Source organism: Quercus robur, chromosome 2, assembly GCF_932294415.1.
Source record: "Quercus robur chromosome 2, dhQueRobu3.1, whole genome shotgun sequence".
In the NCBI taxonomy this organism is placed as follows: domain Eukaryota; kingdom Viridiplantae; phylum Streptophyta; class Magnoliopsida; order Fagales; family Fagaceae; genus Quercus; species Quercus robur.
In genome coordinates, this window is record NC_065535.1 from 97,771,169 (window position 1) to 97,796,786 (window position 25,618).

The following is a 25,618-nucleotide window of genomic DNA, read 5'->3' on the forward strand; positions in this document are numbered from 1 at the left end:
CATTCTTATTTTCCTATTCATTTTTATAGAAACGCATTAATTACTACAATAGAGGTTATAAGGATTTTCCATTAAACATTGTTCCCTTCACTTGAGTGGTGACGTGAGCCTTTTCATCATCACCCATAGGTTTGGAGAGACCAAAATCAGCAACTTTTGCATTTATGCGCTCATCAAGCAGAATGTTGGTTGATTTAATGTCCCTATGTGTAATAGGAGGGTTGGCAAGTTCATGAAGATATGCCAGTCCTCTTGCTGCACCTAGGGCTACTTTTAGTCTCCTCATCTAATCCAACTTAATTCCTGACTTCCCTGCATAAGCAACAGCTACCTCATTTAATCTTTATGAAGAATTATATTAGCATTCTCTACAGGCTAATTTACATTGTCTGGAAAGAAGCAATCAGAGATTCAGAAGGTGACGGAAGCATTATAACACAATGATGGTGAATCATCTGAGGTTGTCACTTGATGAACATTGCTGAAATATAACATATTTATTAATTGCATCTTATTGTGTGGTTTCCTTTATTTCTTTTGCAGGTAGATACAGGAAATATGGCCTCCCTACTAGTGCCTTAATGGTGAGTACAATATAAACTCTTGTTAGAGTTAGTCTTGTTATTTCTAATATTATCTTTCTATTATTTACATTAATGTAAGAGTATTCTTGTAATTAGGAAATAGATATGGTTTGTTACATGTGTGTATATTGTTATCAAGTTATAATAACTTTTTGTTATAAAGTTGGTAAAATTAAAAAAAAAAAAAAAAATACGTAAAGTTAGTGATTGTTCAAGCATTTGATTGATTAAGTAGACACTAGTATATAATTTTATGTATAAATGAGTGTGTTTGTGTGCGCCAATAATTAATACAAAACCAATGAGTTGAGTTTAGTCATTTAATTTAAAATATTTTTATAAAAATAATAACAAATAGATTATAAAAATTGCATAAAAATAAAAATATTAGATAAACTTAACAAAATAAAATGATTTTAGGCTCATAGCTACCCACATTAGCAATAGATACTTATAATAAACTATCATATAACAATTCAAAATTTGAATACTTGTAGAAGGAAATTGTAAAACTTCATGTATTAATTTTTTTTTTTTTGCCGATAACTCGATATATTCAAGTTCTTTTTTTATTAAATTTTTTTAATGACCCCCCTAAATAAAATTCCTGGAGCCGCCACTGCTATATAATAAGGTTAGTGTTTTTCGGGTTGTTCCAATGAGATTTTTTTTTTTTTTTTTTTTTTTGAGAATCCAGATCCAAAGGTCAAGTTTATTTCATAAAAGATCAAAGATTACAAAGCATCACGAGTCACTAGAGGAGCTATATCATCAAGACAGGATTCAGTCCAGACCTATAGTTCATTGTCATAAATAGCTTTCCTGGCAAGAAAATGAAATAATCTTCAAATATTACAAAACAAACCTAAGGGGCTCTTAGCTCTCTTATATTGTTTGGAAAACAACCCTTTGTGATATTAGGAAGTGAGACAACCAAAATGAAAAATAAACAAGTGAAAGTAAAAAGGTATTATACAAAAGACAAGGGAACTTTGCATATATTTGACAATGTGGTTGGAAAATTTAATTTTTTACTCATACAATTAAAATTATGCAGGTATAACATGCATTGTCATTCTTTGGAGTGCAACTTCCTTTTAGCCTTAAATGAATAATCTGTTTGTATTGGCTTTGGCTACTCAGTAATTGGTTGCACGGATTGTGCCATGTACACATTCAAAAGTACAGGTAGTGGATATGATAGTTTTAGCAAGTTGTAGATTTTTCCAATTTAAAATAAGTTCCCCATAATTATTAATTTGTTAGTCCTTATCACATAAGTATCATCCTTCAAGAAAGGAATATTCACCTTCTTTAACTTTTACACAAAATTGTCTCTACAATCTAACAAGTTGAAAACTTGATCATTAATTCATTAGCTATTTGTTCCACAATAAATAATGTAAAATAAATACGATAATGATGCATGTATTTCAATTATGTAAAGTTGTGATTTCCAACTAGCCTTTGTTGGCTTTAATTCCGTGCGAAATTTTGTTGTAATTTAGTCAATCATTTCTTTGTATCTACGTGGGTTTAATTGTAAAGGATGAGTGTGAAAGATTGGTGAAGAATCAAGCATGCAATGAAGATCAATGCAGATTCGCGACTAGCTTGCGAGTAAAGCAACCCACGAAAAAGTCACATAAGAAGCACAAGACTAGAAGATAAAGAGTCATGCCAGCCTGTCATTTCGCGAGTACTTCGCGAGAAAAGCCATCTCGCGAGGTACCCACGAAACTCTCTGTTTGGCAAAAATGAAAAATGTTTTACTAAATGCTTTACACACACTATATATACCCTCATTACCCACAAAATTGTCAGGAATGCTTTCAGAGAGAAAACCCTAGCAAAACACTTGAGAGTTAAAGATTGTCATACCCACAATCGTCTACACAAATTCTCTTGGTTTTCCTTTACTCCTACCTTGTCATCTATACATCTTTAAGAGGTTCTTAGCCCAAACACTTACCTCACTCATTCTAAGTGTTAAGAGAAGTTTTGGTGTCCTTAAGAAGCATTTGAAGAAGCCATTAAGTGGCAGAAGCAATCAGGCAGAATTATGGGATTCAGAAAGCTAGTGAAGACAAGACTCTGAGAAATCCGTTGGTAGCAAGAGCTTGGAGGGTTCAAGTATATTGTGTAGATTAGGCTTGGAGGATCTTTTTGATATTTGTGTACTCCAACTTATTCATTAGAGGATCAATTTCGACTTGGAGGGTCGCGGAAAGGTTTTTCGCCAAGTTCTTCGGTTTCCTCTTCGATAACACGTCTCGGTGTTATCTTGTGTTTGCATCTCTCTTCCCTACTCTTTAAGCTTTACTTTTATTGCTCATTGTGATTTCTTATGGCTTAGAGTAGTGTTACCGATTTATTGTGCTTCATTTACTTTTTTTCCGCACTTAGATAAGTTAGAGTAAAAGCAAGTAAGCCATAATTTAAAATTAGAGGTCTAAACAAGCATTAGTGTTTTCACACTAATTCAACTTTCAAATTACAATTCTGCTTCCTTATCATGTGAAGCAAACAATCATCACAGTATCTTCTAGCTAGCTATCCAACACAATTAAAGCAGCCAATTAGCAGAAGCTCAAATGTAAAAAGGATACTCACTGATGGTCTATCTTTGAAGTTGGAAAACTCCCACTATACTCAAAGCCCTCATTGCTGTAAGGATGGCCTGAGTTCCCCTTACATACATCCTCATAACTGGCTGAAGTGGATGTAGATTCAGCATTGGGGTTCAAACCAACCATCTGCATTATGTTCTCAATCTCCTTCACCACATCACCCATTGCCGGCCTGTTGCTTCCTGATTCTTCAACACACCTCATTGCCAGGTCCACAAACTTCTCTAGACCTTTCAGTGATGTTTGCAAACCAATGGTAGGGTCTATAATTTCTTGAAGGTTGTATAGATCTTTCGTTCTATCAATTGCCGTTTGTACCACTCTTACAATATATTTCCCCCTTTCAATTGGCATTCTTGCAGTTATCAGCTCCAGCATTAGCACTCCAAAGCTATATACATCACTCTTTTCAGTCAATTGCTGAGTCATGTAATACTCAGGATCCAAGTACCCCTATACCATTATAGAAATCAAGTCACAGTGTCAAAGGTTTTTTTTTGATAAATAATAATTTTTATTGAGCTAAAATTTAAAAAAAAAAAATTAAAAAGTCACCCACATATACTAGATGTATACAACTAGGGACCAATAAAATCAAATACACAAATTACAAATATTAATAAAATGATAAACCCCTAACATAATGAATATTGTCATACAACTGACATCCAATTCAACAAAAAGATCAGGTACCCTGACAATGGGACAATTTTGTGCAAAAGTCTTGATCTGATTCTTCCATTACTAAATGTAGCCAGATTATTATAAGCTCCTGATGCTTATTTTCTTTCACTAAAAAAGTTTTGCAAAAGGATTTTCTACTGACCATTGTGCCTTTAACTTGAGTGCTGACATGGCCCTTTTCTCCTTCACCCATAGGCTTAGACAGTCCAAAATCAGAAACTTTTGCATTTAAGTGTTCATCCAAGAGAATGTTGGTTGACTTAATGTCCCTGTGTATAATAGGAGGGTTAGCAAGTTCATGAAGATAGGCCAGGCCTCTAGCTGCACCAAGTGCTATTTTTAGTCTCCTCATCCAATCCATCCTAAATCCTGACTTCCCTGCATAAAGAACAGCTATCTCATTAAATGTTAATGAAAAATTGTCAGCATTATCTACATGATAATTTACATTTCTTAGAAAGAAGGCTATCAAAGTTATGACATATTATGTTTTCCTCTAATATTGTCTCTGGAGGAAGGCACACTGTTGAAGTATGAAAAACTTACTGAAAGCCATTTTAATAGTGGTTGAAGTACCTGAAAGGTTATCCTTTAGAGATCCATTTGGAACATACTCATATACAAGCATTTGTTCACCTTGATCGAAACAAAAACCAACAAGGCTGACAAGATTCTTATGATGAACTCTTGACAGAAGTTCAATCTCGGTTTTGAACTCAAGGCCACCCTGCATTGATTCTTCCTGAGCTCGTTTGATGGCAATTAGTTGACCAGTGGAAAGAGTCCCCAAATAAACCTGTAGTAATGTTGACAGATTAGACATTTGGTAACACAATTTATCGATAGGAATATTTCAAAACCACATTGAGAAACTTAAGGAGTTGTCATTAACCATATATATATATATATATATATGGGGATAAAAAGGAAAAGATTTTGTAAAGGAAATTAAACATTTGAAGTGGCAGAAGAACAGAACAAATTGCATTAATTGAAAAACATTTCTTGTTATAAAATTTAAAAAATCTTATATATTCTTGGAACTTTCGTGAACAACCAATATTCTAGAGAGATTATTCATATTTAAACCTTTCCATAACCCCCAGATCCAATAGAATTTTCTTCAGAAAACTTGTTGGTGTACTTCTTAAGCTCTTCAAAAGAGAAACATCTTGCTCCTTTCAACTGAGGAACGCCACCACTGCCATTATTTGGATCCCAGCGTGCTGCATTTGTATGGTGTGAAAGTGATTATATCCCTTACAATTTTGTATTAATAGCTCTGAAGTACAAAATTTATGTCATAGTTATCTTACCAAAAGGGTGTAATTGATCAGATGCTCTCTCTGCTCTTCTTTTTTGGTGGAATGCATAAAACCCTGCTAAGAGTAATAGAAGCAGCAGGACAGTGCCACCAATTGCTACTCCAATAATAATGGCTATGCTTGACTGTTTTTTTGACTCTGTGTATTCCTCTAAATGATGCACATGTGCAAGAGAGAGAGAGAGAGAGAGGTCATAATAAGATGAAGCTAACATTGTATCAATTTCTTTTTTAAGAGATGCATCACAATAAGAAAAGGAAAATATTGCAAGTATTACTTTTTAATATAGAATGCAAATTGGAAGTTACCTGAAAAGGGTCCATATGGCATAGCCTTAAAATAGAAGGGTCCAAATTTATCTGGAGGCTTAAATGTCTGGTTGCTAAGCACAAACCCAATGTTAGATATTCCTGTTCGATTGAAATGATCTTGACCAAATGGGAAGACTTGTATGCTCATTTCAAGGTTTTCAGATGAGTCTTTGAAGGGGTTACTTATGGAAACTGAATCCACAGGCAGTTTGTGGGACTGCGCAAATTTCATTAGAGACCCCTGAATATCTATGTAGTAACTTGGGTTTCCCAAATCTGAGAAGGAAGGTGCACGAAAAAATAGAGTTCCCTTGTATGGATATGCACATTTACAATTGGGGCTGGAATCTTGATCCAAATTGCAGTTTATAGGCTGACAGTTATTTGGTGGAGTTGAGAATGTACTAGTGTTTTTTGATTGGGGAACCATGCAGTAACTCTCGAATTTATTCTCACAAAATGGGTTATCCACAAGTCTGCAAAAAAATTATGGATAATTAGTCCAATGATGTGAGAAACTGCTAAAAAAAAAACCAAAAGATAGTGTACATATCATGGATATCTGACTCCAACAAACCAAGAGTCTTATGATGTAATTGAATTTCCCAATTCTCTTCATGAAGGAAAACCTAGGTTTGGAACCTCTACCTCCCCCCCCCCCCCCCAATTGTCAAAAAAAAAAAAAAAAAAAAAAAATCCAACAAGAAAAAAAAGTTATTCTTTTAACAGTGCAATTAAAATAAAACAACCAAAATAACTAAATATGGCTTACATCAATTTCTTGTCGTATCCTTTAGCTCTTGTTGTGAAGCTTTCAATTGAATTGTTCTGCAGATCGATAAGTTGCAGTTGGTTGCTATAGGTGGTGCCAACATCTAAGGTGCCACTGAGCCGGTTGTTCCTTAATACCCTATCCCCACATGTCAAAACAGTCACGTCATTGTATATAAAAATAGACTTCAGTGTTTTCAAATCTAACAAAATTACATGCTTTTTCATTTGGATTTTCTCAACATCCATTATGTTGAAAATGGTGCTACTTGAAATTGAATTGATACTCACACAGTCTGTAAATTGGTAAGGCTGAATAAGTTAACAGGAACTTCTCCTTGACAATGTGTGTTTTCCATCATTCTGCAAATAGAAGATTTAAAGGTTGAATATTGATACCAAATACTTTAAACCTTTTTCTATGCATGAAAATTTTCTTAAATACATTCACACACACACACAAACACACAGAAGCACCACTGGTTTCACATGCAGGGGCCCAAGAAGGACCATGGTCTGTCTTGCTAACAACATTAACTTAAAAGACAAGACTAGATTAGGGACCCACTTAGTGCCTGTAACGGGGATGGATTATGAAGGACCAAAGGAAGAAGCGATCTTGGAGTCACACATCTCCTAGAGAAGCACATGGGAATGTGCTTATAAGGGGTAATCTCCCTTTCATGTGTAAAGGTCTTTTCTCTCACTGTTGTGTGCTATGGGAGGGGGTGAGAACAAAACCGTGAAGGTCTGAGAACCAAAGCAAACAATGTCTATGTAGTTGGAGTGGGGTCATTACACTTGCTCTTTTTTTTTTTAGGTGACCCACTTGGTTAAAATTACAAAGAGATGCAACATGGCAATCTAAACAACACTAGAAAGATGTGAATTTTTTTTTTTTAAACTTAATTATTTATTTAAGGGGAGGATAGTGAGCATATGTTCATATTACCAACCATATGCTATTTATGGTGAAGATTTTAATAGAAATCCAGCTGTATATATCAGTTCAAGGATTTATTGGCTGGTATGACTCTAGAGGTTGTTGAGCAGAGTTTACAGTTAAATGGATGAAGTGAAAGCCAGTAGCATTTTCTGGAATGATTCATTATCAACACATAATATGTAATACCCTGGATTATGTGGATTAGATTGGTCAAGTATGTCTTGCGTGGGTGTTTGTTGAATCCCACATTAGGTGTTTACTAGGTCAACTTGGGATATATAAACTATTGAATATTGCTTCAAATTCCTAATTAGTTTTGATTTGGGTTTCCTTGGTGTAGAAGGAAAGGTTTTTCCTTGGTGTGGAAGACAAGGATTCTCCTTATTGAAGAAGTAATGGGAATTACTTGTCCATTAAGGAATAGAATTGAAGCTTTGTAAATAGGCATTGTTGTAAAGGGTTTGGTGACTTTTGCCCAAGGTTCTTCCATGTGGGGAGAGGTGAAAAACTCCTAGAAGAAAATGTTGGGTTCATAAATAAGCATTGTAATCCGTATCGTTGATAGTGGATATTTTTGTTAGTGTTGCTGTTGGATATAGAACCAAATTAAATATTGGTGTCTCTTGTGAATGTTTTATTTTCTTGTTCACGTGAATGCGCTTCTACTAGTCCCAAATCACAATAATTAATGTTAGAGCTTCCGTAGTTGCATAACATAAACAACTAAGAGGAGCCTCAATTGTGATAGACTAGTTCTTTTAGGGTATAGCATAGATAAGACTAGTGCTTTCTTTGGGTACTTACATAATTAAGTAAAAAAAAAAATGTCCATGCATTGTGTTGATGAGAATAGTGGTGGGTATTGTTGAGAGGGCATCGAATGAGATATGATATAAGAAATATCTACAAATCTGTCAGAAACTAGAAATAGCTGCAGGCTGCAGATGAGGACTAAGAAGACGAAGTTGTGTGAGTTCATTCAGTTGTGCAGAAAATACCAACAACTGCATATTAGAAGCCAATCACTCTTAAGGAGCTACAACATAGCAAGGTCAAAATTGTGAGACAAGACTAAATAAGCTATCAATGTGTTGATGATAGAGAAAGGGGTCAGGGATATGGAGAAGGGAAAATGAAACTTACAATGTCGTCAAAGACTCTAAGGATGAAATCCATGGAGGAAAGTCAGACTCATCGAAACTATTGTTGCTCATATCCCTGCAGAATACACTTACAATCTCAACAAAAAAACATATTGATAGCAGTAATATTAAATAAATTTAACCTAGAAAAATGAAGATGGAAAAAAAACTATCCACTTTGGAGTTCAAAAAAAAGGATATATACATCAACAACAACAAAGGCCTTAGTCCCAAAAAATAGGATAATTAACTGATCATAAATTATAATGGTCTGACACTACTCGCTTACCCCTGCAACACAAATGAAATTCATAGTCTTTTAGTAATATTATTGCAACTTACACATAATGGAGGTTGTTCATGCCAGTAAGGTCAGGTATAGGACCAGTCAGCTTATTGTTGGACAAGTACCTGAACAAAGAGCATCAACAGCTCTATTTGTAAAGTGAAATTTCCCGCAAAAGATTATTTAAAAAAAAAAAAAAAAAATTCATTATAAGTGCTGTATTTGATATGTCTATCATCTTTACTTACAGCTCGCCAACATTTACAAGATTATTGAGGTTTGAAGGTACGGGCCCACTTAATGAATTCCTATCAAAGCGTCTGTGTAGCCAAAACAAGATACTCAGTACGGTAACTCGAAAGAGGTTCACAGCTCCAACAATCTTAGACTGAATTCACTTTAGCATGTGACCTAGATACTCACATCACCTCCAAATCCGTCACAGATCCAAGGGTTTCAGGAATGTTGCCGGTGAGAAAATTGTTGCTAAGAAGCCTGTGGGGGGGGGGGGGCGCGCGCAGGGTTAGAAAATAACTACTGAATTGACAGTGTTTTGCTATACAATTGAGAATATCAAAGTGAACTTCTTAGCTTCTATATCAAAGACGTTTGAGTTCATATTTGGCATTAGAGGTGGAGACTCTGAAAATGAAAACAATGTTGTGTGTGTAACCAAATAATAGTGGTTTGTGAAAAATAGAAAAGACAATCACACAGGAATACAAAGATTTATATGGTTTGGCTTAGGCCTGTGTCCATAGGTGGCATCTAGGAGAAAGTTTCAATAAGAAAATAGGGATATTACAAAGGTGCCACAAAAGCATGCTCACAAACCAAAACCTTAAATACACACAAATAAACTCTCTATCTCAAACATCAAAGAATAGAGAAACACCTATTCTCCACATATAAAACATGAAAATGGGTGTAAAAAAGTGGATGTGAAAAATAAGTGTGAGAGTATCATTGCCCTAGATTATCTATAACCCAAGTCAACTATGTGAAAGTCCGGTTAACACCTTTGAACATGAAGTACACACAATTGAATTCAAGCCATACATTATTGCGAAAAACAAAAACATAACCAAAGAGAGGTCTGTTAGACATATTTCAAATGTCAAATATGAAGTCTCATAAAGCTTGCAACATAGCTGTACACAAATTCTAGACAATGGCTCGGATTCAAGAAGCTTACAAATGTTTCAGAACCATGTTTGAGCTGAAAAGTTTAGATGGAATTTCACCTAAGAACTTATTCTTTTCGAGATGGCTGTAGATGATGAAAGAATCTTAGATTGTGATTAATTGGAGAAAATGAACTATTTAGCTTGAAATTACATAGACTTGACATACAAGTGCTTTGCCTTAACTAGCATATCGAGACCAGGTGTATTCCCATCAGAGACTGGTAGAGGTCCATCAAGCTGGTTTTCAGCTAGGTCTAGCCAATAAAGGTTGGAAAGACGACCAATAGAAGTAGGAATAGGTCCACTGAAGCTATTATTATTCAGAGATCTGCATTGATAGAGAATGAAAAGTTCCAGAAAATTCAGTGTACATTGGCTCAAAAAAGAAACTGTAATAGATATAGCTTCATATGGGAGATTTACATGATGCAAAAATAGATCCTTCATCCAGAACACTGTGCAAAATGGATGATAACTTAAGAGACATAAGTAATTGCAGACATGCATTAAAAATTAAAACAATAGTAAGAAACCAAGTCAAAGCCTTACAGAGTAATTAGCTTCTGTAGATTTCCTATTGTGTCTGGAATAGAGCCAGAGAAACTGCAACCGATCAGGTTTCTGGTGTGCAAGCAAAAAGCAACAGGTTAACTGCAAGGATCTAAAACACAAGTTTAGTATGAGCTAATCCTCTGACAGCAATTGATATTTCCTTACAGGTTTATTAGGTTCATTAAATTCCCAATTGAACTTGGAAGTTGTCCTGTTATATTCTTGTTGTAAGAGAGATCCCTGTGTGAAAAAAAAAAAAAAAAAAACTGATAATTAGGAATGAACTTGCAGATGACTGACTGAAGAAGCAACTAGTGAATACTGCATCATATAATGGAGTAGTTGATTTCATCAATTTGTGAAATAAAACAAAAAATAAAATTTCGTAGTCACTATATTTATGATAATAATCCCATGAAATAGTTGATTTTTGGGATGCATGTCTCAAAGATAAAGGGCTCCCAGGCATGAGGTATGTGCTGCCTCAGATGTTGTTGAGCATTGAATCTTTAGGCATCTGAATACTGAAAGCCTATGAAAACAGATGGTAGCCAAGTTTTTCCTCAACACAATAGTTAAATTGGATTACAATAAAAACAGAAGCAGCCAAGTGCAAATAAAAGCAAATAAATGACCTACAAAGTCTGCAACTCAGACAACTGGCTGATCTCACTAGATAGTTTCCCCATCAAATTCATGCTTGTCAATATTCTGGAATAAAGAACAGTCACATTAATATATATATATAAATAAAAAGAATGGATAGAATTAAAACCTTAAAAAATCATTATAGGGTGAAATTACAAGGAGGTCACACGCGAATTGGTGCACCTAATCCCTTCCCAATTGTCACAAGGATCAGCACTACCCTTCCAATTTGGTGTGTTCTTCAACTCATCCTGGAGAGACAGTAGACCTTTAACTGCAGCAAAAATTATAAAACAGTATTAATAATTGAATCACCAAAAAGGGTAGTGGAATAGAAACAATATGTATAGTCAAATAAAACTATACAAAGATTATATATATTTTTGGATGATAAGTTACACATGTAATTATGGGAGAAGGAAGTGCCATTTGAGGTGGAGGTCATTAGCAAGCATTATATTTGAATATGTACTAAACTGAGAGGAGGATTAGGACTAGCTTTATTCTATTTTAGGCAAGCAATTTTCAGGACATGGTCGCAATCTACTGTCATTTCGGCAACCCAAAGAACAAAAATAAAGCCCCATCCAAGAGATGATTTTCTTGTCAAGGTTGACTGAGTACTTTCCAATTCCAAGTGCTGCAAATTAACTCTAAAAGTACCTAAACCATTATATCATGGGCTAAGTAACTTGAATCAAACTATACAACACTTTCAAATCCTAACTTATGAATGCTACCAGATAAATGTGCACTGTGCCTGTAGAGGAGGGATTGTGTCAATCTATTGTGCTAAAATATAATGGAACAAAGGGTAACTCTCCGAGGCACTGATCCATAACCTTCACACCGGAGATCATTGATAATCTCCTAACAAAAACAGTAACCCTCTGTGTTCTGTGGAGGAATTGCATATCGCGCATGAACAACATGTTGTAAACATGTTAGCCCTTTATTGTGCTAAAATCAAGGGATCCTCATAGGTAAACTCTTGTGTGTGTGTATATATATATATATATATATAGAGTTTGTATGGCATCTCATTGTACAGAAATTGCAAAAGATAGACAGAGGCTGAGTACCAAGCCCTTGCCAGTACAATTTAGAACAATTTTGTTCTTTCTCCATCTGCTTACTACAACAAGAACAAATGAAAATTCATCCCAGGTGGGTCAAATTATTGTCCGAAGGTCACCAAACTGAATGTATTTTTCAGTTTTGTTGAGAATGATTAAATTATTAAGTAGAAGAAATTTCAAGAATCAAAAATCCAATTTATAGTCTTCACCATGTTTCTGTCTCAGCAATTCATTCACATATGATAACAAGGAAAAAATGATTAACAAAGAAAGAAAAAGGAGAAAGCAATTGAAGTGAACTTACAGTCGTCGTTTGAAGCATCGTTGGCTGTGAGTGCTATAACCAAATATTGCATGAAAAGCAGCAGCAGCAGCAGAGTTCCTGTTCTTCCACCCATTTGGCTTCAAAGTTCAAAGCCACTGAATTGAATAAGGAATGATAATAAATTATGTAAATCCATTTGAGATAAGATTGATACTAAAATAAGTCAAAGTTGCTGAAGTAGTGATCACATTACAACACATTAATTACGACACAACCACCAGTGTCCACTGACCGACTAAAGCGCTGGTATTTTAGCACACATTAACCGAACCCTTTGTTAAAAGACACAAGTTCTTAAATATATAAATAAATCATAAATGATAACTCTTTGAGACCACAAGTTGTCTGCAACTTATTAAATGGAGATACAGACAAATATATTATAGGGGACCTTGACCTTGACCTTCTTCTCAGAAATTAATATCTAATTATGTGAATAGGAGGGAAGTTACCACCCGGCCTTTTAGTCTAAGTGGTACCCGATTTACCATGAAACCGTTAGCTCGGAGATTCGAGTCCCCACACCTGTATAAACAATTACTTAAAAAAAAAAAAAAAAAAGAATAGGAGGGAAGTTAAAAATTAAATGACAAATTTCCATAACATTTCCACCTTTATTTTAGCTTTAGGCTTTAGGCTTTAGCCTCTCCTCTTCTCTTTAGCTTTTTCCGTTTCCAATTAATTAATTAATTAATTAATGTATGTATCAGACAAAGACAAGTCTCTCAATGACTGGAACTGCATGGGGAATGGAGAACGTGTTCATATTTATACGCTTTATTATCATTCGTATCCAATTGCGCGTCGTCTTCTACCTACTTTAAAATGAGTCCACTATGACTGCCCTTCTGTTACGGTTACCACACAATATTCAACTCTGAATTAATCAATGCTTTCTTAATTTTATTGCTCCACTCTCTGTCTGTCAATTGTAATTGTTTGGGACCTTGTGTCTCCATCCAAAACCTAACTTTTAAACTTTCTAAAAGTCGTCTCACGCCCAAAAAGTTTGTCCCAAATCACAATAGAGCTATTGTCCTCCACCCACTCCATGCTTATTGAAGATATTATTCATGTGCTTTACTCACATTATTTTTTAGATAACAAAATTTAGCCTTATTTAACATCTTTTTATTGGTTATTTAACATCTTTATCATTAGATTACATATTCTTTTTTTTATTCTACATGCTTGCAAAATTTCTATAAAATTAAAAATCAATAGCTATGTTATTTATAAATTATTTAAATTACAAGCTTTTGTAATTTAAAATTATGCATAAAATATAACCTTATAGGTTATATAGTAAATAATGTCCGATTGACACAAAATTTGACATAAATATTAAGAGTGTAAAGATTCTAAAGAACATACAATCCAACAATTAGATTTTCAGAATATGTAGTAATGTTAACAATATTAAGTAAGGTTGTATCCTTAGGCACTACAACTAATTTTGTAGTTAAATTTTATTCATTTTTAAATTAATCATGTAAATTTTTTAAATAAAATATGTCTTATAAACCACCACGAAGTGAAACAGAGGAAATAGCTTCAATCTAGACTTTGTTCATCACATGGGCACCAGTCTTGCCCAACTTTGAATGGGATGATTAAAACTAATTCCCAGTAGCAAATGAGACAAATACGGGATGAGGGTTAAATATTTGCTTTGAATTAGGTTAAGACGGGTTAGGTAGATTAGGGACCTTGACCTGATCATATATATATATATATATATATATATAGTATGATTTTTTGTCTAAACTTTGATTTTTTAATATCTTTTTTTGTTGAATTATTGAATTTTGTAGTATTTATATTTTAAGATTTGAAGTGTTTAAGATCTTTGATTATTGTATTGTTATGCTTTGAGATGTTTTTGTAACGTTGAAACCTGATTTTAAATGTTTTATGAGTTATAAATTAATGTATATAATTTAAATCAAATTTCAATAAATTATAAAAATAATTTCATATATATATTTTTTATGATGATGATTGAGTGTATGTCATGCTAGTCAGTTGCCCACGTTTTGTATAGCGGGGCCATGTATTAATTTTCAAGTAAGTTAGCAAGAGTTCAACTTTTAAAGTAGCAGATCAAGTTGAATGGCAAATTGAGTCTTTTTTAAACAGTCATAACCCAACCCAACCCAACCCACCTAGATATATATTCATCTCTTTTTACACTAGATCTCATATCAAATATAAGGGTTTTTTTTTTGGTTTATTCCATTATTTATACACTTTAATATGAAAAATGAATAATAATTTCTCAACATATTTTTAAGCATACATAGTGACATAGATATAGTACCCAACATTTTTTTTAAAGAAAAAAGTTAGAAAGTTCTCATAGTTAAAGACCTATGTATTTTGATATATGGAGACATGAGTCAATTCCTAATTTTTTTCCAATGATTTATAGATGAAATATAACTTCTTAAATTCCTTTGTAATTAGTAAAATAATTTTTAAAGTTTAGTTGTATATAACTAAAGCTAACTCACCTAATTTTCCAAGTCGAAATCGTCAAAATTTTCAACCGACCAGCCGTTTTTAGAGGTTGATGGATTGGCGGCTATTTCAAAAATTTCCAACCTGTTAATGGCAGATTGGTTTAAAATTTTCCCTTTAACTTGTCCAATCTAATACATGCATAGTCCTACCGTATAGTACCACTCAAATCCTCTAGAATTAAGAAGATCCTCAAAGAGGATAGACATGTTTGAAACTTCATGCTGAGATTAAGAGCTTAGATTTTGGAGGAACTGTTTAAATATTTCAATGAATCAAAGTGGAAACTAATTTTTTAAGGTGGATGCATCTTGTTCCATTTTTAATCAATTTTTTGAACCAACCTTTCAATGATGATTCAGTTTCCTTAACAAACCAAAACATAATCATTCCGCTATATATATTATTAACAAGCTAGGAATATTCTCCACAGTATAAAAAAATAAAATTATATCATCCATTTCAATTACAAATTCTGATTCTTTGCCATGTGAAAACAACATCCCCTATCCAATATAAAGCACGTAGCTCATCATTCAAAATGTAAAAAAGCACACACTCAATGAGGCTCTATCTTTGAAGTTGGAAAAGCCCCACTGTACTCAAACTCAAAGGTCTCATTGCAGTAAGGATGGCCAGAATTCCCCTTACTTACCTCATAACTGTATGAAGCAGAAGCAGATTCAGCTTTGGGGTTCAAACCAGCTATCTGCATTATGTTCTCAATCTCTTTGACCACATCACCCATTGCAGGCCTGTTAGCTCCTGATTCTTCAACACACCTCATTGCCAGGTCCACGAACTTCTCTAATCCTTTCAGTGATGTTTGCAAACCAATGGCGGGGTCAAGAATTTCATGAAGGTTGTATAATACTTTTGTTTTATCCATTGCCATCTGCACCACTCTGACAATGTATTTCCCCCGTTCAATTGGCATTCTTGCAGTTACCAACTCCAACATTACCACTCCATAGCTATATACATCACTCTTTTCAGTCAACTGTTGGGTCATGTAATACTCAGGATCCAAGTAGCCCTACACCATAATAGAAAATCAACTCTCAGTGCTAGAATTTGATGCAATGCCATGTAATTCAAAATGAACTCAAGGCTTGAATGCACATCCTTAGTCATAGCAAACCATGTGTGCTGTTTGTTAAGAAAAATTTAAATTCTAGACACTGATGCATATGACTATATGGTCCAACAAGATATGGTAAGAAACCACCTATGAAGAAAGACTTGGTGACGGGACAATTTTCTGCAAACATCTTGATCCAATTCTTCCATTACCAAATGTAATTAGATTATAAGCTCCTAATGCTTATTTTTCTCATTACAAATCACATGGTAGAGAACACAAATAAATGTTTTGACTAAGTTTAATAAACCACAGTTGTCCTCCATCATTCTTATTTTCCTGTTCATTTTTATAGAAACGCATTAATTACTACAATAATAGAGGTTAAAAGGATTTTCCACTAACCATTGTGCCCTTCACTTGAGTGGTGACGTGATCCATTTCATCATCACCCATAGGTTTAGAGAGACCAAAATCAGCAACTTTTGCATTTATGCGCTCATCAAGCAGAATGTTGGTTGATTTAATATCCCTGTGTATAATAGGAGGGTTGGCAAGTTCATGAAGATAGGCCAGTCCTCTTGCTGCACCTAGGGCTACTTTTAGTCTCCTCATCCAATCCAACTTAATTCTTGACTTCCCTGCATAAACAACAGCTACCTCATTTAATCTTTATGAAGAATTATATTAGCATTCTCTACAAGCTAATTTACATTGTCTGGAAAGAAGCAATCAGAAGGTAAGGGAAGCATTATAACACAATGATGGTGAATCCTCTGAGGTTGTCACTGGATGAACACTGCTGAAATATAACAGATTTATTAATTGCATCTTATTGTGTGGTTTGCTTTATTTCTTTTGCAAGTAGATACAGGAAATATGGCCTCCCTACTAGTGTCTTAATATGGTGAGTACAGTATAAATTCTTGTTAGAGTTAGTCTTGTTATTTCTTATATTAGCTTGCTATTATTTACATTAATGTAAGAGTATTCTTGTATTCTTGCTATATCACTCTGCTATTAATATGTGCTAAGGTTGGGCATGTTTGATGTGTATGCTCTAGCTTGAGAGGGAGTGTTGGAGTTTCCTTGTTATTTCTTTATATTAGCATAGGGGTATTCTTGTAATCTTTCCATATCACTCTAATATGACCATTTTTTACAACTTAATTGCGCTAATAAACAGAAGAGTTCCATGATTTTTTTTTTTAATAAAGTAACGCACATGTAGTGTCAAACAGTACCAGAATTCATATAAGGAGGTGAGCATTGGATGGAAGTACCTGAGAGGCTATCCTTCAAAGTACCATTTGGAACATACTCATATACAAGCATTTGTTCACCTTGATCAAAACAAAAACCAACAAGGCTAACCAGATTCTTATGATGAACCCTTGATAGAAGTTCAATCTCAGTTTTGAACTCATGTCCACCCTGCAAAGATTCTTTCTGAGCTCGTTTGATGGCAATCGGTTGACCAGTGGGAAGAGTCCCCCAATAAACCTGTAGAAATGTTGACAGATTAGACATTTGGTTTTTATTTTGAGACAGGCATAGTTCAGAAATATTGTGATAAGATTAAGAAGCTTTTATTAACAAGAAATAAATTAATGGGAGAACAAGGAAAATTTTGGAAAGGAAATTAAGCATTTGAAGTGCCAGAAGAACAAAACAAATTGCATGAATATGAAATATTTCTTGCTATAGAACTTGAAGAATCTTTTGATATATTCTCAAAAATTAAGCAAACTATCAATATAATGACAAGAGTAGTCATAATCAAACCTTCCCATAACCACCAGATCCAATAGAATTTTCTTCAGAAAACTTGTTGGTGTACTTCTTAAGCTCTTCAAAGGAGAAGCATCTTGCTCCTTTTAATTGAGGAATGCCACCACTGCCACCATTTGGATCCCACTGTGCTGCATTTGTATGGAATGAAAGTGATAATATACCCTTAAAATTTAATATTAACAGCTCTGAAGTGCCAAGTTTACATCATAGCTATCTTACAAAAAGGATTCAATTGCTCGGAAGCTCTTTCTGCTCTTCTCTTTTGGCGGAAAGCATAGACCCCTGCAAGGAGTAATAATAGAAGCAGGACAGTGCCACCAACTGCTGCTCCAATTATAACGCCTATACTCAAAGACTTTTTGGTTTCTGTAGAAACATAAAAAATGACACAAAGGAGGGAGAGCAAGAGAGAGAGATTGGTCATAATAATATCAAGCTAACATTGTGACAATTTGTGTTTTTAGAGATGCATCACAATAAGACAAATCCAATATTGGAAGTACTACTTTCTATTTAAATGTGAATTTGAAGTTACCTGCATAGCAATCATATGGAACAGGATCAGCTAAAAAATAGTAAGGTCCAAAACCTTGTGGGGGCTTAAAAAACTGATTGCTGAACACAAACCCAACCTGAGAAAGTCCTGTTCGATTGAAACAACCTTGGCCAGATGGGAAGACTTGTAGTCTTATTTTAAAGTCCTCAGAAAAGTCTTTGATTGGGTTACTCAGGGAGACTGAATTTACAGGCAGTTTTTCAAAAGATTTCATAAGATACGCCTCAAGTTCTGTGTAGTGACTTGAGTTTCCCAAGTCTGAGATGGAAGTTGCTCTGAAAACTAGAGTTCCACTGTATGGATATACGCATAAACAGTTGGGGCTGGAAACTTGACCCGAACTGCAGGAAATAGGCTGACAGTTATTTGGTTGAGTCGAGTATGATGGGCCATTATTTGGTTGGGAAACTGTGCAGTAACTACTTTTGATGTTCTGTGACTCGCAAATTGGGTTGTCCTCAAGTCTGCAAATAATAAAGGACAATTAGCCCAATGATGTCAGACCTTTAAAATCAGTTAAAAAGAAATATCATGGATATTTGACTTCCAATAAATGATAAAACAGCTATTTCTTCAACAATGCATTTAAAAAATAAACAACCAAAGTAACTGATTTTGGCTTACATCAATTTTCGGTTGTACCCTCCAATGGTATCTATGTAGCTAGAAATCGAATTGTTCTGTAGATCAATGAGTTGCAATTGGGTGCTATAGGTGGTGCTAATATTTAAGAAACCACTGAGCTGGTTGTTCTTTAATAATCTGTCCCCACATGTCAGATCAATCACATAATTTGTTTAGTTGTATGTGTGTGTATAGCTAGACAGATTTCATTGTGTTTGAACCTATGGAAATTATATGTTTGATTCACATTGAATCAATGCTACTTGAGATCAAGCTGATACTCACACAGTCTGTAAATTGTGAAGGCTGAATAAGGAAACAGGAACTTCTCCTTGAAGTTGCGTGTTTTCCATCTCTCTGCCAATAAAAGATTTAAAGGTTGAAATCAAATCAATACTAAAGAATTTAAACCTTTTCCCTGTTTGAAAGTTTCCTGAATATATTCACACACACATGCAAACCCAAGAGAGAGAGAGACAGAAGAGCACCACCTGTTTCACATGCAGGGCCATACGGCCATCCCCAAGCTAGAAGAGAGATGCTTTAGGTTGACAATGAAAACTCTTAATTATACCCTAACAAACACAAATTCTTGCACAAGAAGCATTTTGGTCTGTCTTGCTAACTTAATTGACAAGACCAGATATGGGTCCCACTAAGTCAAAATTACAAGGAGATGGAAGACTGGAAGTGTAAACAACACAAAAAGAATGACCAGAATATATACTATTGATGGTAAGGTATTAACAGAAATCCAACTAAATGTTTCACTTCAATAATCTATCAATTGAAAAGAATCTAGATGCTTTTGCACAAAGAGTTTAAAGCTATTGACGGAGCCAATAGCTTTTTCTAGAAAGGTAACTATTGAACCCAAAGAAATTTAGAAGAAGACCATCAACAGCCATCCTTTATACAATATAGACTAGCAAAATCATGTCCATGAGTTGTGTAGACACCAGATTGATTCTATAGTGCTATTGATTTTGTTGGACCTGATTGATCATGTTGTAACTGATTGGTGCTTTTAGAGACATTTGATTGCTATTTGATTTTAATTCCCTATTACATAATCTCATTATGAGTTTATTTTCTTTTCATGTTTGATGTAACTTAGAAGGACCAAAGTTCATTAATATAGATAGTTGATCATGGATTAATGAAATTTGGATTTGAAGGTTCCACCCCCCCCCCCCCCCCCCACCCCCAAAATGCTTGGAGGTGATTCCAAGAAGGCATAGGTGCTGATTCCTAAGCTCCTACCATTCTTGAATGCTTGATGTTGACTCCATGCAACTCCTGGTGGTGATTCTTGGGTTCAATTTCACAGTTTTCATCACTTGGTGTTGATTCCAAGTAAACCCTAGGTGCCAAATCCTAGGTCCTATCCTTTTTTTTATTCTTCTCTTTGTTTCTCAAACACAAAGTCCCATTTTTAAAGTTCATTGTCCTACATCAAAATAGTAATGGGTATTGTTTGAGAAATATTTGCAGCAGATGAGATAAGATATAATCAAAATCTATTAATTTGCCATAAATTAGAAATCGCTACGCATGAGAACAAAGTAGGCCAAGTTGTCTTCAATTCATCCAAACACGCAACAAGGACTAATGACTGCACTGGGAAGGACACATTGTACTTAAACAAGGGGAACAAAGAATGGTAAATTTGTAAGAGAAGACATCATAAGGTCTAATATAAACAATGATATATTAGACAAAGAAGAATGAGCAACAATAAATATTTCAAAAATGTGTTTATATATATACTGTGATACTTCAAATAGTGCGGATTTGATTAGATTGGATTGGATTGTTTTGAGTGTGGGTTGTGCGGATGTGTGCTAAGTCCCACATCAGGTGTTACTAGATGGATCTTGGGTATAAGTGATTGTGAGGATTATGTAACTTGAATAATCGTTTGAGGTATAAGGTGGGGAACAAAGTTTCTCTCCCTAGTTTGGAGAGAAACTCTTCAAACTTCTAATATATTTCTTATTTGGTTGGGAATTTTGAAAATCTAATTGTTGAATTTTATGTTTATTATGGTCTTAACATGCATATCAAATTTCGTTCAAATCGGATATTATTTACTATTTGATCAATTAACTTATTTTCTATGTACAACTTTAGATTACAAAAACTTGAAATTATAACATTTATTTGATGACATAGCAATTAATCTTTGATTTTTTTGAAATTTTGTAAGCATTAAGGAGGTAATAAGAATATGCAATCTAACGGTTAGATTTTTAAAATTCACACTCAATATAAATATATATGATAAGTTTGTAGGATTTCTCTCCAAACTAGTTTGGAGAGAAACTTTGTTGGTGGGGGGATTTTGAGTGTGGGTAGTATGAGAAAGGGGTGAAATTTACAAGGAGGTCAAGGACTCAAGGTTGAAAACCATGGAGGAATTTCAGATCCATCAAAACCATTGTTGCTCATATCCCTACAGATTACACTTATAGTCTAAACAAAATAAATGATAGAAATTATTTTAAATATAGTAACCATAGAAATAGGACTGTGGCAAACAGTATCTATTTTGGAGGTTAAAATTTTTTAACATCAGTTATAATGGTCTGACAATGCTCATTAACCCCCTGCACTACAATTTAAATTCAATCTCAAGTAATATTAATGCAGCTTACAAATAGTTGAGGGAATTCATGCCAGTAAGGTTGGGAATCGGACCAGACAGGTTATTGTTGGACAAGTACCTGAAAACAGAGCACCAAAAGCTCTCTTTGTAAAGTGAAAATTCCCGCATAAGATGATATAAATAATTTCATTAAACAAGTTTAAATGCAGCATTTGGTGTGTCAGTATTTTTTGCTTACAGTTCGCTAACTTTTACAAGATTGTTGAGGTTCGAAGGCACGGGTCCTGTTATTGAATTCCTATCAAAGCGGCTGTAATGAAAACAAGATATTCAGTAAAATAACTAGAAAGAAGTTCACAGCTAGCAACAATCTTGGTCTGAAATCACTTGATTATGTGAGCTAGATACTCACATCACCTCCAAAGACTGCACAAGTCCAAGGGTTTTTGGAATCCTGCCAGTGAGTTTATTGCTTCGAAGAATCCTGCAAGAAACATATACAGCGGCAGTAGGAAGGTATGATTAAATTGACTGTGTTTTGCTATACAATTGAGGATATCAAATTAAAATGAAGCTTTTTTCTTAGATTCCATATCCAAAACCTTCAAGCTGACAGCATTAGAGCAAAAAATGATGCAGAGGCAAAACTCAGAAAATAAAAACAAAGACGTGAACCAAAGAGAGTCCATTATACATGCATTTCAAACATCATTAATATGCGGTCTTTACTGAAGCTTGCTACCTAGCTGAGAGTAAACCAATAGAACTTACAAATGTATTAGAATCATTGATGAGCTGAAAAGTTTAGGTGGAACGTTTCCTGAGAGCTTATTATTTTCCAGATGACTGTCGATGATGAAAATATTTTAGCTCATCGTTGAGTGGAAAAAACTAAGTAATCAGCTTGAAACAGAGAAATGACATACAAGTGCTTTGCATTAAGTAGCATATCAAGACCAGGTGCAGTCGCATTAGAAACTGGTAGGGCTCCTTCAAGCTGGTTATTGGCGAGATCAAGCCAGTAAAGTTGGGAAAGAGAACCAATAGAAGCTGGAATTGGTCCATTGAAGCTATTATTAGTTAGAGATCTGCAATTCAGAGCAAATGAAATGTTCCAAAATTCAGTGTATGTTGGCCTAAAAGCGAAACTGCAACAGATATAGCCTTAAATTGTGATTTAGAAGAAAAAATAGACCCTTTATCGGGAAAATCATTGTCTTACAGAATACTTAGCAGCTTTAGGTTTCCTATTGTGCCTGGAATTAAGCCAGAGAAACTGCAACCAATCAAGTTTCTAGTGTACAGAAAAAGCAACAGGTTAATTGTTGGGATCTAAAACGCAAGTTGAGTATGAGCTAATCCTTTGACAAAAATTGATAATATCTTACAGGTTTACAAGTTTAGTTAAATTCCCAATTGAACTTGGAAGTTGTCCTGTTATGTTAATGTTGTAAGATAGATCCCTATATGAAAAAAGCTGATCATCAGGAATGAATTTACAGAAGACTAACTAAAGAAGCGACTAATGAAATACTGCATCAAATAATGGAGTAATTGAATTAATCTAATTATGAAATAAAACAAAATAAAACTTCTGAGTCATTATTGTTATAATGATAATCCCTTGAAATGGTTGGTCTCTGGGATGCATCTCTCATAAATAAAGAGCGCCTCTCCCGACATGAGAAATTTGTTGTTTCAGATGTGAGCACTGGATCTTAATACATGCAAGTACTGAAAATCTACAAAAATAGATGGTAGATTTTCAGTACTTGCATGTGTTAATATTATCATGACAAAAAGGAGTGGCTAAGTGCAAATAGACGACGTACAAAATCTGTAACTCTGACAACTGCCAGATTTCGCTAGTTAGCTTCCCTGACAAACCCATGCTTATTAATATTCTGACATAAAGAACAGTCACATTAGTATGAAAAACTGGACAGAATTGAAACCTTTAAAAAAAAAAGGTATTTAAGGGTGCAATTTACATGGAGGTCACACGTGAATTAGTGCAATTAATCAATTCCCAACTGCCACCACAAGGATCAGCTCCCACCCAAGATTTTGGTGTGTTCTGCAATTCGTCCTTGAGAGACAGTAAACCAAGATCTGCACCAGAAATTGTTAGATAGTTTTTAATTGATTGAATCACCAGAAAAAGAAGGGGGGGGGGGGGGGGGGGGGGGGGGGGGGGGGGGGGGGGGGGGGGGGGGGGACAAAAAAGCAATTAGAATTTTTAAACAGAACCTTTCAAGGATAAAGTATTATTATTTGTATTGATAAAGTTGCACTCACACATGTACATAGTGGATCTTGAACTTATAATCTCATCCTCCCTCTCATTCTAATAGGATGAGGATTTGTCATTTGAGCTAAAGCTCATATGCAAGTATTATATTGAATATATACATAAACCAAGAGAAAGATTATGACTAGCTTTATCTCCTTTAAGGGAAAGTAATGTTCGGGTATAATTACACTACCGTAATTTCAGCAACCCAAATAACAAAAAAGAAAGCACTGTCCAGGAGCTAATTTTCTTGTCAGGGTTGACTAAGTATTTCCCAGTTCCAAGTGCTGAGAATTAACCTTACCAAAGCCATTAAATACACCATCACATCATCATTAACCAAAAAAAAAAAAAAACAAGGGCTGAGTAACTTGGATCAAACTTGACTTGACAGCTCTAATGTCATTCAAACTACTGAATACTACCAAAGAATTGTGCCCCCTAAAGATGAGGTTTCCATACACAATAGTACAATATGCAGTTAATGCCTTAAAGGCACAGAGGGTAACTCTCCAAAGCAATGATCTGTAATTTTCGCTTTGGAGATCATTGATAATCACTAACAGAAACAGCAATCATCCCTGTATTGTGGAGAAATACGGAAAAAGAATTCCCAAAAACAAACAAAAAACTCGAAAGCTTGTTTTTTATGTTGTTAAGAGAAAATTCAGCCCAAGTTAATCAAATTATTCTCCAAGGGTCACTTTATTGGATGAGTTCTTCTGCCTGCTCAAATGATTAAATTGTAGAAATTTTGAAACTCAAAATTCCAATTTTTTCTTTCCATGTTCTCTCAGCAATCAAATAAATTTGGGTCATAATTAGTGTAGAAGAGACTGAAAAAAAAAAACAAAAGAGGAAGAAGAAGAACAGAAACCAGAAATGTTGATTTATGAATGGCCAAATAACAGGGGAAATGTATTGTTGTTCTGTTATTTGTATGGCTAAGGAGAAACAAGAGGTGCTAAGCAAGAAACCTAATGAAAAAGTTGATTAACAAACTATGAAAAAGGACATAGTAATTAAAGTGGACTTACGGTCATTTGTGGCATTGTTGGCTGTCACTGCAATAACCAAATATTGCATGAAAAGCAGCAGCAGCAGCTGAAGCAGCTGAGTGCTTTGTCCCATTAAGCTTCAAAACCACAGAATTCTTGGAAGAAAGTTTTTTCTGGGTAAGAAAATGATTGAAGGGTTTCAAATGAAGCCCATCTGATAACACCAACTAAAAAAAGAAATCAATACAAAGGCAAAAACTCAATAATCAAACCTATGACAGTATCAACTATCAACCTCTTGCTCAGATTTCCACCAGCTTATTGATATTTTTTATATAGATTAGATAACTCTAGCTGCATAATAAATGAAGGACCACTTGCCATTATCAGATATTTCGGAAATTTCTTTTCTTGCCTACATGGAGATGAAAAATTAATAGTAGTTCGATAAGATTCATTTAAAGAAGGGGTTGAGTGTGTAAAGTATATTGAGCGTTGGTTTTGATAGCGTCCTGCGGCAAGGGTCTGCGTTTTTGTGTGGGTCCCGTGTACTGTTTACAGGATCTACAAGTACAATTTTGTGAAAATTTTTCATTAAAACTGCATCTCACGGTACTATTTACACATTTAAAAATTATTTTGTTATAATATTTTCAGTTTTCAAACATAAGCAA

At 34.5% G+C, this 25,618-nt stretch overlaps 2 protein-coding genes across 5 annotated transcripts; both read right to left on the minus strand.

Annotated features, from left to right (window-relative positions):
* Positions 1–2,995: 2,995 nt before the first annotated feature.
* On the minus strand, positions 2,996–12,633 carry LOC126716121 (leucine-rich repeat receptor protein kinase HPCA1-like). Of its 4 annotated transcripts, none has more exons than XM_050417130.1 (19): positions 12,450–12,633; positions 11,250–11,340; positions 11,058–11,129; positions 10,584–10,658; positions 10,416–10,487; positions 10,033–10,194; positions 9,875–9,949; positions 9,103–9,174; positions 8,928–8,999; positions 8,736–8,804; positions 8,395–8,469; positions 6,597–6,668; positions 6,307–6,444; positions 5,532–6,010; positions 5,215–5,373; positions 4,988–5,124; positions 4,475–4,694; positions 4,041–4,276; positions 2,996–3,667 (listed from the first exon to the last, which is right to left on the minus strand). In XM_050417130.1, exons 1-19 carry the CDS (start codon positions 12,541–12,543, stop codon positions 3,194–3,196), a joined length of 2,844 nt encoding a protein of 947 aa, XP_050273087.1. In that variant the 5' UTR covers positions 12,544–12,633; the 3' UTR covers positions 2,996–3,193. The 4 variants fall into 4 exon arrangements, with proteins under 4 accessions (XP_050273087.1, XP_050273086.1, XP_050273088.1 ...); XM_050417129.1 differs by having other exon boundaries at positions 11,223–11,340; XM_050417131.1 differs by lacking the exon at positions 9,875–9,949 and having other exon boundaries at positions 11,223–11,340.
* Positions 12,634–15,367: 2,734 nt separating this feature from the next.
* LOC126716134 (leucine-rich repeat receptor protein kinase HPCA1-like) lies at positions 15,368–25,386 on the minus strand. Its single transcript, XM_050417160.1, has 18 exons — positions 24,984–25,386; positions 23,645–23,765; positions 23,486–23,557; positions 23,042–23,116; positions 22,876–22,947; positions 22,580–22,741; positions 22,425–22,499; positions 22,066–22,137; positions 21,892–21,963; positions 21,703–21,771; positions 19,331–19,402; positions 19,046–19,183; positions 18,401–18,885; positions 18,085–18,231; positions 17,857–17,993; positions 17,355–17,574; positions 16,477–16,712; positions 15,368–16,026 (listed from the first exon to the last, which is right to left on the minus strand). Exons 1-18 carry the CDS (start codon positions 25,075–25,077, stop codon positions 15,550–15,552), a joined length of 2,796 nt encoding a protein of 931 aa, XP_050273117.1. The 5' UTR covers positions 25,078–25,386; the 3' UTR covers positions 15,368–15,549.
* Between the last annotated feature and the right edge of the window lie 232 nt (positions 25,387–25,618).

Excerpts from the sequence above, each read along its gene's own strand:
- LOC126716121 (XM_050417129.1), bottom strand. The coding sequence starts at position 12,543 with ATGGGTGGAAGAACAGGAACTCTGCTGCTGCTGCTGCTTTTCATGCAA. Across the intron at positions 10,488-10,583 it reads TTAATGAACCTAATAAACCT|AAACCTGATCGGTTGCAGTT; the intron begins GTAAGGAAATAT and ends CTTGCACACCAG. Across the intron at positions 3,668-4,040 it reads CTCAAGTTAAAGGCACAATG|GGGTACTTGGATCCTGAGTA; the intron begins GTCAGTAGAAAA and ends ATAATGGTATAG.
- LOC126716134 (XM_050417160.1), bottom strand. The coding sequence starts at position 25,077 with ATGGGACAAAGCACTCAGCTGCTTCAGCTGCTGCTGCTGCTTTTCATG. Across the intron at positions 23,117-23,485 it reads TTGTCAGAGTTACAGATTTT|GGATCTATCTTACAACATTA; the intron begins GTACGTCGTCTA and ends TTTTTCATATAG. Across the intron at positions 18,232-18,400 it reads TCCATATGATTGCTATGCAG|AAACCAAAAAGTCTTTGAGT; the intron begins GTAACTTCAAAT and ends ATGTTTCTACAG.